The 15,170-nt window shown below is 39.0% G+C and overlaps 3 protein-coding genes across 4 annotated transcripts; 2 read left to right on the top strand and 1 right to left on the bottom strand.

Annotated features, from left to right (window-relative positions):
* The first annotated feature begins 774 nt into the window (after nucleotides 1-774).
* Nucleotides 775-5,463, top strand: LOC111330129 (ankyrin repeat domain-containing protein 66). 2 transcript variants are annotated; one of them, XM_022934931.2, is made up of 4 exons: nucleotides 775-1,112; nucleotides 3,392-3,567; nucleotides 4,306-4,534; nucleotides 4,932-5,463. In XM_022934931.2, the coding sequence occupies exons 2-4, from the start codon at nucleotides 3,429-3,431 to the stop codon at nucleotides 5,140-5,142; spliced, it is 579 nt and encodes a 192-aa protein (XP_022790666.1). In that variant the 5' UTR covers nucleotides 775-1,112; nucleotides 3,392-3,428; the 3' UTR covers nucleotides 5,143-5,463. The 2 variants fall into 2 exon arrangements, with proteins under 2 accessions (XP_022790666.1, XP_022790665.1); XM_022934930.2 differs by having other exon boundaries at nucleotides 776-1,107.
* Nucleotides 5,116-10,239, bottom strand: LOC111330128 (uncharacterized). The gene is made up of 3 exons (XM_022934929.2): nucleotides 9,013-10,239; nucleotides 8,011-8,188; nucleotides 5,116-5,800 (listed from the first exon to the last, which is right to left on the bottom strand). Exons 1-3 carry the CDS (start codon nucleotides 10,186-10,188, stop codon nucleotides 5,646-5,648), a joined length of 1,509 nt encoding a protein of 502 aa, XP_022790664.2. The 5' UTR covers nucleotides 10,189-10,239; the 3' UTR covers nucleotides 5,116-5,645.
* Nucleotides 10,238-14,071, top strand: LOC111330130 (small ribosomal subunit protein uS10). The gene is made up of 4 exons (XM_022934933.2): nucleotides 10,238-10,388; nucleotides 11,144-11,243; nucleotides 12,531-12,730; nucleotides 13,970-14,071. Exons 1-4 carry the CDS (start codon nucleotides 10,386-10,388, stop codon nucleotides 14,024-14,026), a joined length of 360 nt encoding a protein of 119 aa, XP_022790668.1. The 5' UTR covers nucleotides 10,238-10,385; the 3' UTR covers nucleotides 14,027-14,071.
* The last annotated feature ends 1,099 nt before the right edge of the window (nucleotides 14,072-15,170 follow it).

The following is a 15,170-nucleotide window of genomic DNA, read 5'->3' as shown; positions in this document are numbered from 1 at the left end:
TGGACTGAACAGGCCATTTTTATTACTGAATACAATCACGTCTTCTTTTCCGAACGAATGTTTAAACAATAGTCGTTCCACGCTTCGCATTCCACGGCTAAAAACATTTCACTATAGACCACTTTCATAAATGGCTGCCGGATTAATATTCTTTTGTTTAAATTCAAATTAGCCCTTCTGGCCTCGTTCTCCAGTACAAAATTCAAAAGAATACATTATCTCAAGCAAGGCCAGAAGGGCTAATTTAAATTTAAACAAAAGAATATTAATCCGGCAGCCATTTATGAAAGTGGTCTCTACGTTTCTATAGTAAAAACAAACAAACAAACAAGCAAGAACTCCCAGGAACCCTTCTTGGTCTCCAATCACTCCAAGTAATTTTCAACATAGTCCCTTTTTAAAACGCTTTTCTTTATATGACTTTAAACAAGACCTATGTAGTCACTGCGTCTCACACAGTTTAGAAAATAAAGTTTGAAAAAGAGGAACTCCTAAAAGCATCATGTGTAGCGTTAACAAAACTTAGGGATTGTCGGAGGCTGACGCATGTACCTGGTCTGGGGGCGAGAGGCCGGGTCCATTAATTTACAGACTTGTATCTAGAAAGACTACTAAAACTAGATCGCAAAGTATAGTTAAAATATAGTTATAGCTTGCGGATCCTCGCGACGTGATTCTTTATGCGCATAAATCGATTTCAGCGTGATTTAATGAATGCGCATGAATCAATTTGAGCAGGTGTATTTTGTCAAGGCAAACAAGAGGGATTTTCATATGTTAATTTCTCCTCTTTGCTATTGATTTCTGTAATGTTGACACAACGAAGCAGCTTACTGTGTACTAAAAAAAAAAAAGCGCCGTGTCGTTTTGGTACTAATATATAAATTGCCTTTCAATGTTACGCTGAGCTTCTGCAGGATTCCGCCTCGGCTTAGAGGGTAATGGCAATTTCACACAGAAATTTTGAGTCATTTAACGGAGAAAGAATGTAGTCCTTGGCCTGCAGCTTTTACATCATATAAGTGGGATGAAATTATCATTATATTCTGTGGAAAGATCAGATGAAAGTCTACATAGGATTCAATAGCTCTAGAAATATAGTGAAAGGTGAGGTAAGACTTAAAATTGGCCGGTGATATGTAACGCGTTTAGAATTTCAATCGCATTAAGACTGTTTTACGACGAAAATTAATCTAAATGAGATGAACAAGAGTGAATTTTTCAAACCCTATGTGGATTTTTTTGTAATTTATTTTAATGAAATGGAAAATGGAAAATTTGAATTTTGGAATAGATTTAGTCTAATTCATACGTCAACGTTTCTTTTCTCGAATTTTATTAATTGCGATGTGTCTAGAAACAACGCTAAATGAACAAATAAGTTGGCTGACCTCCAACCAGCATTCAAGAGGAAATATGTCGATGGATGTGATGCGATAAATAAGAGAGCGAGGTGTATAAATCCAAGTCAGTATGGAAAAAGAACGAAAATGTTGCTTGGATTTCATTTTTCTTTCGAAATTTGAAAACAAATTTGTTTACAATTTACTTTAATAATGCCTTTTTATTTGCTCCTTCAACATGGTTTTTCAACCAAAGAAACTTTTGCCTAACAAGTAAAGCCTTACTTCGTGTACCTTAGCAGTTATTTTTTTTTTTTTTAATTAAGTAAAGTTACTATTAACGGTCAGTAGTTGAAAGTTAGTCGAGACGTTTTATTTCATAAAGTACCGCCTCGGAGATAAAAGTGCATATTCAGCTGCTTTGTTAGCTACGCGCGCGTGAAGGATTTCCATAGAAAACAGTGCGCGGATGAAAATTCTGTGAGAAACAAGGTTTTGCAATTGAGTGTTCTCGAATCCGACAGTAAAATTCGGCCAAAATATAAAAAGCCATGTAAGCCCTGTTTCAGAACCTTGAGCGGTAAATTTTTCTCTGATTGACTGATTGATTGATTTCCAAAGCGGAGTGAATGAGACAACTAGCCAACTGAGGGAAAAACGCTGAGACAGAGAGACTGATTGACTTAACCGACTAACTGGCTGACTCGAAACGAACTGCATGCACAGCGACAGACTACCTGCCAGTCTGAGTTACTAGGGAATTTAAACAAACCACGACGGCGACGGCAACGAGAACGCGGAAAAACAATAGATCTAATTGGCAGAACAATAGCCCAGCACGTGCGTTTTAAAACTTTGTACATTTCTTAGCCGTCCTTTGCAAAACAACTGCGTGAAATCTCTAAAATTTGCGTCGTCTGCGAACCGAAACCACGGCGGCAAATTATTTTAATTTACATTTGGAACTCAACGCTACTTTTATGCGTTATGTTGTGTTGGAGGTCTGGCACTCTATGAGACAGTAAACACATACAGCCATTTTCGAAATTCTAACTAAAAGTAGAAACTCATTTTATAATCGACGTCTTCCGTGGCGTTGCCGTCCTGACTGCTTAAGTTCCCTACTGATGAAATGACAGACTGATCGATTAACCGACTACTGAGCGACCGGCCGCCTGATTTGGACTGACTGAGAGACAATTAATCAGCGATTGGTTGATTACTAACTATTACACTTATCGCTCCAACTATCTGAACATTGGAACACGGTAATTCAAAGGTGAACTCCCCAGTACTCTTATGGCTTTACTTATGGCGACAAATGATTGGTCGGTTGACATCGATGGTAGGTTACTAAATGGCGTCGTTTTCACTGACCTTACTAAGGCATTCGCCACCATTGATCACGAGATTATCTTGCACGAAATGTCTTTCATGGGTGTTAACCATGGCCAGGTAGCTATCACGTGGTTCTTGTCGAAACCGAGAACCAATTATTTAAAACGTAGCTTCTCCTATTCAACAATTATTCTACGAGCGCGCGTTGGATATGAGATGATATGACGCGTTGGATATGAGATGATATGACGCGTTGGATATGAGATGATTATAGCCAACGAGGCGCTACGCGCCTCGTTGGCTATAATCATCTCATATCCAACAAGCGCGAGTGGAATAATTGTTTTATTAGAAACGTTAAATTAAATTATTAAAGTTTATTAAATTTTTAGCTCCCTTTTAATTTTAAGCTGACACGTACGCTTGCCATATTTGTAGATTATGGTATATTGGCTGATATACCATAATGGCTAAGCCAATAAAAAGTCTTGAATTGCATTATCCAATGATCTAGTTTTTAATAATATACGTTATGGAATGAATTGCCCGATAGTTTAAAAAATGTCGGATCTGTTGACCAATTTGAGCAAAATCTGAAGAAGGTATCCAACACATCGGATTCCAACACGGCAATCATGTAAAGCAGTTGTAAATAGTTCTAGTTTTTAACTTGTAATACTCAACTGATTATTTTCCGTGTTTTAATAAAGCCTTACCTACCTACCTACCTACCTACCTACGTCACCTATGACGGATCTACACGAGGCCGCCGCCGTTGGTGATGCCCAAACTGTTGAATACCTGCTGCTAAGCGGTGAGTCAGATGCAGACGGGGAAGACTGGGACTGGGGCAAAAGGACACCTCTCCATGTGGCAGCCGCTGCAGGTATGGTAAAAATAACTTAAAAAGAAATGAAACATCAAGGAAATATTCGTGAATGTTTGAATCATTAGCATAAGTAAGTCATGAGCTGTCTATCGGTTCCTTACGAGACATTCTGGAAACATGTATGCGATTCGACATGGGAGCTCTTTGAATTACGACGACACACTAACAGTATGTATTAATGCGCAGAGAGATCTGATGTCTATAATCACCAAAAGATATCTCAGAGCGCTTACTTATCTTCTTACACTTAGTCACCTACTCGACATTACGGAACGGGCTAAGTGATTCGTTGGGAGGAGGGAGGTGACAAATTTAGCCAGGACATAAAAATCTAACCCTTCTACTAAATCTAAAGATTTCTGATGGGTGGTGAATTGTATATGAAAGGCCCTATTTTCACTGCTTCCTAAGAATTGTTCATTACTGCAGAGATCGCTTTCATACACATTTCTTAAAACCGCAGTTCACATAAATGATTTTCATATATTCACAGTCATTGTGTAGTTAATTGCCGCTTCGAATTGATCGATTAGGCTGGTTTCCACTAAGGCACTAGCATTAGCGTACACCGCCGTTCGCAATCTCAGTAACGCACTGGTAATAGTTTCTTTTGATTCCAAAAAAGGTGCAAATGATCAACTTGTTCCTGAATCTGAGTATGGACAGTCCCTAAAGAACTATTCAGTTTTCATCGAATCCACGTCTTACACGTTTGTTTCTGTGATTTACATCAAGGTCATTTGAGGTGTGTCGAGAAGCTCTTGGAACATGGTGCCGATGGTGAGATGCGCATGGCAGGAGGATGGACGCCAGCTCACTGCGCCGCTGAACATGGCAGCGTGGAAATATTGCAGGCTCTCGTTGAAAATGGGATCAGCGTAACAAAAAAGGACAACACTGGAGACATGCCTAAACGAGTCGCACAGATTTACGGGCACGAAGAGTGCGTGAAGTTTTTAGAAAGGTGAGAAAACAGTTTTCATTCGTATGTATTCTAAGCTTAGACCGCTGCAGATAAAAACACGAAAACCCTGTAATAACAAACGATATTCTTCGCTTTAACAGTGACACAAGAAATGACTAAAATACGCCAAAGAGCGTAAATATAACTGGGTCCCAGCCAATAAACGTGTCACATTGTTCAGAAGTAGCCATGTTGTTCCAAAGATCTCTCACCTGCATATGACGTATGTAAAACAATAGAGTTTATGTTTATGGGCACAATAAGTTTTGGGCCCGAGTCAGAGTCATTTTAGTCCGAGCCTTTAGGCGAGGGTTAACGTGACATAGGCATAGGATTATAGGAAAATTTTGGTTAAATTGAGGAATAAGAAAAATTAACCAGATGGTTTATGTTCCAGTTTAGATAATAAATTCAAAGAAGAAAAACAAAATGAGTTGGAGACTGAGGATCAGAGCAGGACGACCACGCCCATCTTCGACCTCGACATGATGAAGAGGCTCAAGACGGGGGCAGATTCACGAAAAGGACAGCTAATTGTGGAAGAACAAATAAGTGAGGTGGAAACTGAAAACAATCAAATCTCAAGGGTCACTTTTTTATTGACATGAAACAGAAGCATTGTACAAGTTTTTTCCATGGTGACTCTGGGGACAGGCTGTGAAGCCTACTTTCAAAACCTCTCCAACACTCAATTTGGAAACTTGGAAGAGGGAAGAATACACAAAAGAATGAGAGATGTGGTCTCCAATGAGAGTGACAACTATAGAATACTACAGCAATGTTCACTTTCGTGATACTTTGCAAGATACTTTCATAGAATCCTAGTGATATTTAGAAATTTTTTTCAGAATTTTTGGAAGGAAATGTGGGTGATTCTAAGAAATATCTATATAAAAAAAAGCCTGAGGGCAGTTGTTCTTGATACTCTACACTTGAATGAATCTTAGGTGTCTTTTGCTTTCTGTAGATAACATAGCTAGCAGTAGCTTTGTTTTCCTGAGGCAAGCCTTACAACAGCCTCCCCTTTTCTACTTCACACCCAAAGGTCAAATCTAACCATTATTCAACAATCCTTGCTGTAGCAAAAGCAAATATTCTGAGGTAGAACTTCTTATCTGGATACTGTGAATTTAGATAGGAGCTCAACAATGTCATCGAGTCCCAAATCCTCAGCTAAGCTCATGGGTGTCACAGTAGCAGGGATGCCCATCTTAACTCCCAGATCACATTTTGCCTCTAACATCACCGAGACCATTTCCGCATTACCTGGGGAAAGGCAATAACTATCTCAAGAAGTGGAAACAAAAACTGTAATTAAATTTACTGGCACTTTCTACTACCTACAAGACAGCCATGATTTTTTTTTTTGGGGGGGGGGGGGGAAGGGGTTGATATTTTTTGGGTGAGCAGCTAGAAAGAGGCTAACTCATTTTAAAGTGACACTGCAGCACAGGACTCAAAGTAATAGCCAGTCAATGGATGTCCCATCAACTATAACATTTTTTTTTTGGGGGGGAGGGGTTGGTATTTTTTGAGTGAGCAGCTAGAGAGAGGCTAACTCATTTTAAAGTGACACTGCAGCACAGGACTCAAAGTAATAGCCAGTCAATGGACGTCCCGTCAACTATAACATTTTTTTGGGGGGGGAGGGGTTGGTATTTTTTGGGTGAGCAGCTAGAGAGAGGCTAACTCATTTTAAAGTGACACTGCAGCACAGGACTCAAAGTAATAGCCAGTCAATGGACGTCCCATCAACTATAACATTTTTTTTGGGGGGGGGGAGGGGTTGGTATTTTTTTGGGTGAGCAGCTAGAGAGAGGCTAACTCATTTTAAAGTGACACTGCAGCACAGGACTCAAAGTAATAGCCAGTCAATGGACGTCCCGTCAACTATAACATTTTTTTGGGGGGGGAGGGGTTGGTATTTTTTGGGTGAGCAGCTAGAGAGAGGCTAACTCATTTTAAAGTGACACTGCAGCACAGGACTCAAAGTAATAGCCAGTCAATGGACGTCCCATCAACTATAACATTTTTTTGGGGGGAGGAGGGGTTGGTATTTTTTGGGTGAGCAGCTAGAGAGAGGCTAACTCATTTTAAAGTGACACTGCAGCACAGGACTCAAAGTAATAGCCAGTCAATGGACGTCCCATCAACTATAACATTTTTTTGGGGGGGGAGGGAGGGGTTGGTATTTTTGGGTGAGCAGCTAGAGAGAGGCTAACTCATTTTAAAGTGACACTGCAGCACAGGACTCAAAGTAATAGCCAGTCAATGGACGTCCCATCAACTATAACATTTTTTTGGGGGGGGGAGGGGTTGGTATTTTTGGGTGAGCAGCTAGAGAGAGGCTAACTCATTTTAAAGTGACACTGCAGCACAAGACTCAAAGTAATAGCCAGTCAATGGACGTCTCATCAACTATAACATTTTTTTGGGGGGAGGGAGGGGTTGGTATTTTTTGGGCGAGCAGCTAGAGAGAGGCTAACTTATTTTAAAGTGACACTGCAGCACAGGACTCAAAGTAATAGCCAGTCAATGGACGTCCCATCAACTATAACATTTTTTTTGGGGGGGGAGGGGTTGGTATTTTTTGGGTGAGCAGCTAGAGAGAGGCTAACTCATTTTAAAGTGACACTGCAGCACAGGACTCAAAGTAATAGCCAGTCAATGGACGTCCCATCAACTATAACATTTTTCTAGTCAACTCTTTGAATGGCTCAACATTTTTTCCTCTAGTTTACACATGGGGTGGAGGGGGGGGGATTTATTGAGATATGAGGTTTTTTTTTAGACCAAAAATGGGTTGTGTCTGAGCAAAATTGGATTTCACTAAACAACTTGACTGGTTCCATTGGTGCACATGTGACTGATGCCCTGCCCTTGGCTCAATTTCCACCATTTTATTGGATGTGGTCTTTGATGTTTCTGAGATATTCTCCTGTGAGGGAGGGGGGATCTCATTTCCTAAACAGCAGTTGGTAATTAAGCCTCGCTCTCCCCTCCCATGAAAATACAAAAAAAACAAAGTAGAATGAGGGCTACTTGAGAACTTAGTTTTCAGTCTCTCTGAAGCTGGCTAATTTTTGCATTCTTCTGATGATAGAATAGGGACTTTAAGGAAACCACGACAGCTATGGCAACGAGAATGTGGAAAAACAATAGATCTAATTGGCAGAACAATAGCCCAGCACGTGCGTTTTAAAACTTTGTACGTTTCTAAGCCGTCCTTTGCAAAACAACAACGTGAAATCACCAAAATTTGCGTCGTCTGCAAACCAAAACCGCAGTGGCAAATGGCACTCAACACTACTTTTATGCGTTATGTTGAGTTTGAGGTCTGGCTCCCTATGAGACGGTAAACACATGCAGCCATTTTCGAAATTCTAACTAAAAGTAGAAACTCATTTTTTAATCGACATCTTCTGTGGCGTTGCTGTCTTGACTGCATAAAGTCCCTATTAACTAACTGTACTTACCACTCATTATGGCAAGGTGAAGTGGTGTTGCTCCTTCACATTCAGGATTCCAAGCATTGACATCTGCCCCAGTATCAATCAACAATTTCACCATGGTGATATTACCTGTATTCACTGCGGCATGAAGGGGGGTGTTCCCAGAAGGTGCCTTTTCATTGATATCCACTCTTGGATTCAGCTTTCAAATACAAAACACAAAAATAAAATTTGAAATCCAAGGTTAGAAAGACAGATAAGTGAATTTTTAATTGCCAGCCTGATTTCTGTGTCTTTATATTCAAGGTGAAGTCTTGTGGTTTCAACCTAACAGGACAAGATGACCAGTCAGGCCTAGGTTTCTCTCCTCCCCCCTCCTCTCTTTAAATTACAATATACCAACCCTCCCTGGCTTTGACAGTATGTTCCTTCCTCTTTTTGAATACTCTCTCCTTGACAGCGCTTGTTTGATCTAGACACATCCTCTCTTGCAACCTTGTAAATCTAAAAAAGCTAGCTGCAACAACAAACACATCTATTTCCTAACATGCTTCTCTCCGGAATGCTTTCGCAATGATCAATGTGAGCCATTACAACAATATCAGCAATATATTTGTGCATGATCCTCGCAGTAACGAGCACTATTTAAGCAATAGTGAAAATCAGAGCTGAAAAAATTCAGGTCTGTACGGGATTCAAACCACTGACCTCTGCGATACTAGTGCAGCACTCTACCAATTGAGCTAACAAGCCAACTGGGAGCAGGTCATCAAGTTAGTCTGACATAAACCCGTAAGATGATAAATCAAACACAATGAATATATGAAATTCATATATCTGAACTGCAGTTATAGAAACGTATTTGTGCATGATCCAGGTCTGTTTTTCACTGTTGCTTAAATAGTGCTCTTTACTGCGAGGATCGTGCACAAGTATGTTTCTATAACTGCAGTTCAGATATATGAATTTCATACATTCGTTGTATTTGAAATATCAGCAATAACAATACACTCAACACTTTACTACCTTCAGTAGATAACTCAGGATGTTTTCTTTGCCACTGAGAACAGATACAAAAACAAGGCTTTTACCACTGCTGTCTTTAAGGGTATTATGTTGTAAACCATAATTCCGCAATAAATAATCAAGGACATCTGGAAGGTCTTTCCGCACAGATTGGAATGCAAATTCAGTTGCTATAGTAGCAAGATTTTTACTGACAAGCAAATTTTCTGCAACATCTTCGTAGCTACTTCTACTAAAAGCCTGCTTGTAAAATTCCAGCACACCTGAGCATATGTTCACAACTGCAAATGCTCTTGTTGCTAATATGAGTTGCACATACTGCTTGTTGGATGTTGAACACTGAACATCCGAGAGAAGGGCACGGTAAGTGTTTTTCTTTCCAGAACACAAACATAATAAAATTTTGAGGAAAAAGTCCTTAGTCTCCGAGTTATGAAACTTTTCTGGGTATTCCCAAAACACAGATCTGGCAAAGGAATCAATATCTTGAGTTGAAACAGATCCACCTTCCAAGCCAGCTCCAAAAGCAAATTTGATTTCCTCCAGTGAAATGGTGAACTCCATTTCTATTAGCTCCCTTTGTTTTGATCTTGGCATTTCAGACAGCCAAAAGTGGGCAAATTGAATAAAATTGTCACTAAAATGCAGCCACGAGGTTAGTTGATTAATTGAAGTGTTCGCTCTTGTTAGCCAATCACTGACTATAGTGGCGTCCATGTAAAGAAGGACAGAGTCAAAATTAGGTTTCTGTCGTTTAGTATCCTTCTTTCGGGCCCCACAATCGACGCTTGCATCTTGGGAGCGAGCTGTTGGTGAATTCTGCCCGGAAGAAGATGGGCTCGCACTTGACGAGGCACCAATCGGCGGTAATGGCGACCCTCTACCTGAAGATCCAGGGCTTAATGGAGGACTCCCAGGCTTTCCTTTCATAAATAAGGGTTCCAAATCCTTATTTCTCTTTGGAAGAACAGGCTGCGAGACTTCGAGTGGAATATTACCAAAATCTTGGAGTGATTCTGGACTACTGCTGTAATACAATTCCTCTTCCTCATCATCATCGCGATATGACAATCGGGAGACGTTGATGAGTTCTCGCAAATCTTTCACACTGCGTGTCATCCTCTTCAAAATCGCAGCAACTAATGAATGCGGTAATATAACTATTATGTTGGACATAGCAACCAGAGAAGCTTTTCCGCCATTTTTATTTGTGGCAATAGGCTGAGAGGTATTGGGGTGAATACCCAGGATTCTTGACGCACCGGCGGTATAAATCAACACCACGTGTCTCCTCTTCCTCTTTCTCCGCCATTTTGTTACGGAGTTCTGGCTCACCGCTGTTCATTAAAGAATAAGTCGGCCAATTTTTAAGCATGGTAGGTTAGAACCTTTTAACAGAGAGAAATGAAGCTCAAAGCTATGGCGGAGTAAAAAATTTATAGCTGATAATTCGTTAGATCCTTCATTTTAGTCGACAACATTCTAGTTTCATATCAGTGTTGGAAAGTGTCACCTTATAAGATCTGCTCGCGAAATGAGAACTTTAAACCATCAGTCATTGATATACACTATCATATCAGCTGAAAAAATTTTATTTTAAATTTGGATGTACACAATAAGTTTGCTTGGATCAAGGGGACAACTCTTAAACGAAATCATAACCTTTTTGAATTAAAGTGTAAGATGGCAAATCTTTCCCCAAGTTGTGAAGAAACAGTCATGAAAGACGTGTACTATAAATGTTTTGAATATCTTGAATCATCTGCTGAAATTCTCCATTATTCAGGCCAAAATTAAATTCGCTTTGCTTCTGAAACCTTTGAAACTAACCCTTGATTTTTCAAACTTTGGTTCTTTAAATCAACTTCCTTTTCCCCTTTTAAGTCACAGAATTGGGATGCCTTTGATACAATGAAATATCACCGATATTTTAATACTTAAACTTTCTGAAATTAATAACATGCAATTTCTCTTTTCTATTTTTTAACGTGTTATCCTAGAAACAGGTTATCAGTAATGACAAGCCTTTCACTTCAGGGAATAATTTACAATGAAATGTTTAGGAGGCAAGGTAGCAAACCACAAATTGGATGTAGTAAGCTAGAGTTTTGATTTTGTTTTCACCCTTTAGTCTCTCTATAAGGAAAAAAGTGCTGTACCAGAAGAAGAGGCTCAGATCCACAGGATTCGTATCACTCTCACCAGTCGCAATGTGAAAAGTTTGGAAAAGGGTGAGTACTAGTGTTAACTCCTTCTTGTGGTGTGTTGGTTTGGGGAAGGAAGGGTTAAAGGTTGCCATGGTATTTTCTAAAATTCTAGTAAACATATATTTCTTAAAAATCTGACAAAGGGCCAATGCTCAAAATGTTATAACCAAATTACCTTGTTACCCTTATGGACGCAGTACCATAGTTTCTTTAGAAACTTACCCCTTTTATTCATTTCTCAGAACCCCGTGGGAAGGGGCTTGTGAAGAACCTACAAAGAGTCAAAATTTTGGTCATCATTATGTTTCTGAACTGTGGTCCTTTTTACTGTTAAATGTTTTTAGTGTGCATTTAGTTTTTGGTGAAAATCCTACAATATTTCAAACTGAAACCATCACAGGCATTCAAGCACAAGTTTATTTTGTACTGCTATGCTACTTAACCAAAATATATGACCAAAAAAATTTTTTTTTTTTTTGGTGTAGAAGGGGGGGGGGGGTTAAAAAAGCTTTCATGGTGCCCAAGTATTAGTTGCTTCAGAAGCCTTTTTAAAATTTCTCCTGACCTATCCATTGTCACATCTCTCGTTTGCTCATTTTGGGGAAAGTATAGAGAACATTTTAGATATAAGCAGTATGAGCCATCTCTATCCTTTCACACCCATGATTGACCAAGGTAAAATTTCTCCTTGCATCTTCAATATAATATCAAGCAGACAAGTAATGAGAATAAAGAAAAATATGAATAAATTAATGGGGTCGTCAGTTGATCCAATACCAAACTCTCCAAACCTAGTCCATTATTTCTTTCACCATCTTTCCTTACAATATATGATATTCTACCAAACTTATCATATATTTATTTAAGAAGAAGTAATTAAATACAAAAAAATTAAAGAAATACCCACCTAAATGTAGCAAAGCTAATCAAGTCAGGTGGTTGTAGACAATATTAAAATATATCAAGGAGGTTGGAAATAAAAATTACAAGGAGACTACAATATTGTTAATTTAGAAAAGTGAAATTGGTTCAAACAAGTATATGATTATGAGTAACAATGAAGGAAATAAAATAAATTAAAGTATGAATAGTTTACAGTAGGTTATTAATGTTAATAAATATAGAAGGTGCTATTTTAGTTCCATAACTAACATCATAAGAATTGTATGATAGACAGTGAGGGGAATTTCTAATGAGATCTTGGCAGTGAAAAGGTTAATTCTTCTTAGTTTATCTTTTATCATGCACTACAAAACTTCTTACCTTCTAGTTTGTTAGTTTCTAATCTGAAGCTTCTCTACTTTTCTTAAGTTTGCGCTGATCTGATCCGTGGAGCCAAGGACAAGAAGCTGAAAGTCAAGGGTCCAGTCAGAATGCCAACAAAGTACCTGAAGATTACTACCCGTAAGACTCCTTGTGGAGAGGGTTCCAAGACTTGGGACAGGTTCGAGATGAGGATCCATAAGCGACTGATTGATCTTCACAGTCCATCGGAGATCGTCAAGCAAATTGTATCCTTAACCTTTTTATTTTTTCTTTTGAAGATGAGGTTGATGTAATTTTTGTTTTGATGGGTCTTGCTCCCCGTAGGGTCTCCATGGCTCAGTGGTAGAGCATCAGAGCATGGTAATGGAAGGTCTGAGGTTTGATTCCTCATTAGGACTAAGAATTTTTTCTTTGTCCCACACTCATGATAAGACAAAAGATATCTTTCTCAGAATGTACATTGTTTTGTGTAAGGGCTGATTTATTCATACATACACTTTATTTGGTATAGCAGGTTAAATTAAGGCAAATAAAAATAGCTGATATGGACCTTCTGTTATCAAAACAATTTACAATCACACAATATAAAAATTAATAAATAGATAAAACCGCATGAATTCCATAGATAAGATCAGTGATACAAGTGAAGTTTGAAATTAGGTGCAATCATCAAGTGCAATCATAGCAGAAGCAGTGTTGTGCTTATGTTTAGTTTGGGTATATCTGTACTACTTATTCTTGTGTTTGTATGCATTTGAGGAATGCAGCAATCTCTTTGTTAGCCTTTGTCTTCATTAATCAATGTGAGCACAACATGCTTCTCATGACTGGATGGTACTACCCAGGGGCTTAACCCTTCGATTCCTGAGATCTCATTTATAACTCTCCCTACTTTCTTTCATACAATTGTTATGATGTTACTTTGAAGAATTTGGTATCTGATCAACCAATATAATTCCCTAGTTGATATTTTTTCTTCATAGTTATTGCTTGTCTTCTTGATATTGTGGAAGCATTGTTAGGAGAAGGGTTAAATAAGTATTTTTTATTAGTAGCTGCTGATGGCGTTATAGGTGGCTGTGCTTGTAAAGGGGGCTGTAAAGGGAATACCAAACTGAAGAGTAATCTTACGAGCTAAACAGACAGTGGTAAGACCTCTTAAATGCAGTGCTAGACCTCTAGTAGCTGGCTACTAATGAAACCCTGGGTAATACCTTACCGTTATTACACGAATCAGAGGGCAGTCAGAGGGCCAATAACTAAAATCAGGCAATCAAATTGCTCTATTGCTGGTCAGTATTCTCTCAGTATTGCACTGTCCTTTTTTGTATGAACCTCGCTGCGCTCGGTCCGTACTGTCAAGACCTCAGGCCGATATTCTCCCAGTGCGGCCCTCGTGCTTGGTTAATAAGATATATGTAATGTATTTTCAATCAAATGTTTGCCTGATATTGATATATTTTCTTTGACCAATCATTATTCAGACATCCATCAGTATTGAGCCTGGTGTTGAAGTTGAAGTGACCATTGCTGATGTTTAAATGGTGCAACAATCAACAATCAATAAAATTTTTGAAAAAACCAAACCTAAGATCTTAAGTTTTTCCTTGATGCATAGAGTTTCAACAAGGACCTGAGCTTTGCTAGATTTGGAGGTTTTAGAACTGACGGGGTGCACAAAATAAGCCTCATGTTTGTAGTGAAATGCAATAAAATGCCAGACAACCTCTAGAGTAACCCTTGACACCCTAACATTGGTATGCATATTCTCCATACTGTTTTGTACACATTCACTCGGGTGCTATCAAGGAGAGTTTGTAAAACAGTCATGAGCATTGTAACGCCTTCTCAGCTTTAGTTTTGTTACGTCACGTGAACTCTTTATGCGGGTATTTTGGATTCGCACCATGGACTCAGAGCCGCTTCAGGAACGTGACAAAAATCTTGATGTAGCTAGAATTTAAGGAAGAACACGCTCATGTTTTGTGTTGGAACCTAACAGTCTTTTGACGGTCAGTATGGTTGAATTTCGATCGAACTGTTGTTAATCTTTAGTTTGTGTTAATCAAGTTATCGTCTATCAAGCCTTACATAAACGGACCAGCCTGAATTTGTTAGACTTGTGGTTGCTTCACTACAGTTTTCTCGCGTCCCTTTATTACTCGGTAAAGGCGGCCGCTACAAGCACCTTTACTCAATGATCATTTCCTCTATTCTCATTACCTTCAGGTTTGATTCAGGGGTGATACTGTAAGGAGAAGCTGTAAGGGGATATTAGATGCTAGTCACTCTTTAGAGGTCAAAGGGTTAGGTAACGTGTACTTATATTAGGGGCCGACCATTTAACTCTTAAGAGTGGGGGTGGGTGATTTTGAAAAAAAATTTCCTGCAAGTGCTTGTTGGAAGAAAAAAATTGCATGCAGCGCAAATGTAACCAAAAAAAAAAGAGCATTTAGAAAGGAAAAAAATATCCTGCACAGCAGATTACTTGAAAAAAAATTTCTTGATGACCAGAAATAACCCACCCCCCCCCCTCAAAAGTTAAATGGCCGGCCCCTTACTAAACCACTTAGAGAGGAAGCGAAATTATCAACAAATTTCAATCGGAAGAAAGTGGCGTTCTTTCGATGGTTATAAAGGAAAAAAAAAATTAACAAGCATTGTTACAACACTACACGGCAAGCC

The sequence above is a fragment of the Stylophora pistillata genome, chromosome 13 (genome assembly GCF_964205215.1).
Source record: "Stylophora pistillata chromosome 13, jaStyPist1.2, whole genome shotgun sequence".
In the NCBI taxonomy this organism is placed as follows: domain Eukaryota; kingdom Metazoa; phylum Cnidaria; class Anthozoa; order Scleractinia; family Pocilloporidae; genus Stylophora; species Stylophora pistillata.
This window is presented reverse-complemented; position numbering and strand designations above follow the sequence as displayed.

Coding starts and splice junctions, on each gene's coding strand:
- LOC111330129 (XM_022934931.2), top strand. CDS start 3,429: ATGACGGATCTACACGAGGCCGCCGCCGTTGGTGATGCCCAAACTGTT. Junction 3,568..4,305: donor CCATGTGGCAGCCGCTGCAG/GTATGGTAAAAA, acceptor ATTTACATCAAG/GTCATTTGAGGTGTGTCGAG. Junction 4,535..4,931: donor TGCGTGAAGTTTTTAGAAAG/GTGAGAAAACAG, acceptor TTTATGTTCCAG/TTTAGATAATAAATTCAAAG.
- LOC111330128 (XM_022934929.2), bottom strand. CDS start 10,188: ATGTCCAACATAATAGTTATATTACCGCATTCATTAGTTGCTGCGATT. Junction 8,189..9,012: donor TCCTGAGTTATCTACTGAAG/GTAGTAAAGTGT, acceptor TGTATTTGAAAG/CTGAATCCAAGAGTGGATAT. Junction 5,801..8,010: donor TCACCTTGCCATAATGAGTG/GTAAGTACAGTT, acceptor GCCTTTCCCCAG/GTAATGCGGAAATGGTCTCG.
- LOC111330130 (XM_022934933.2), top strand. Junction 11,244..12,530: donor TGTGAAAAGTTTGGAAAAGG/GTGAGTACTAGT, acceptor ACTTTTCTTAAG/TTTGCGCTGATCTGATCCGT. Junction 12,731..13,969: donor CGGAGATCGTCAAGCAAATT/GTATCCTTAACC, acceptor ATCATTATTCAG/ACATCCATCAGTATTGAGCC.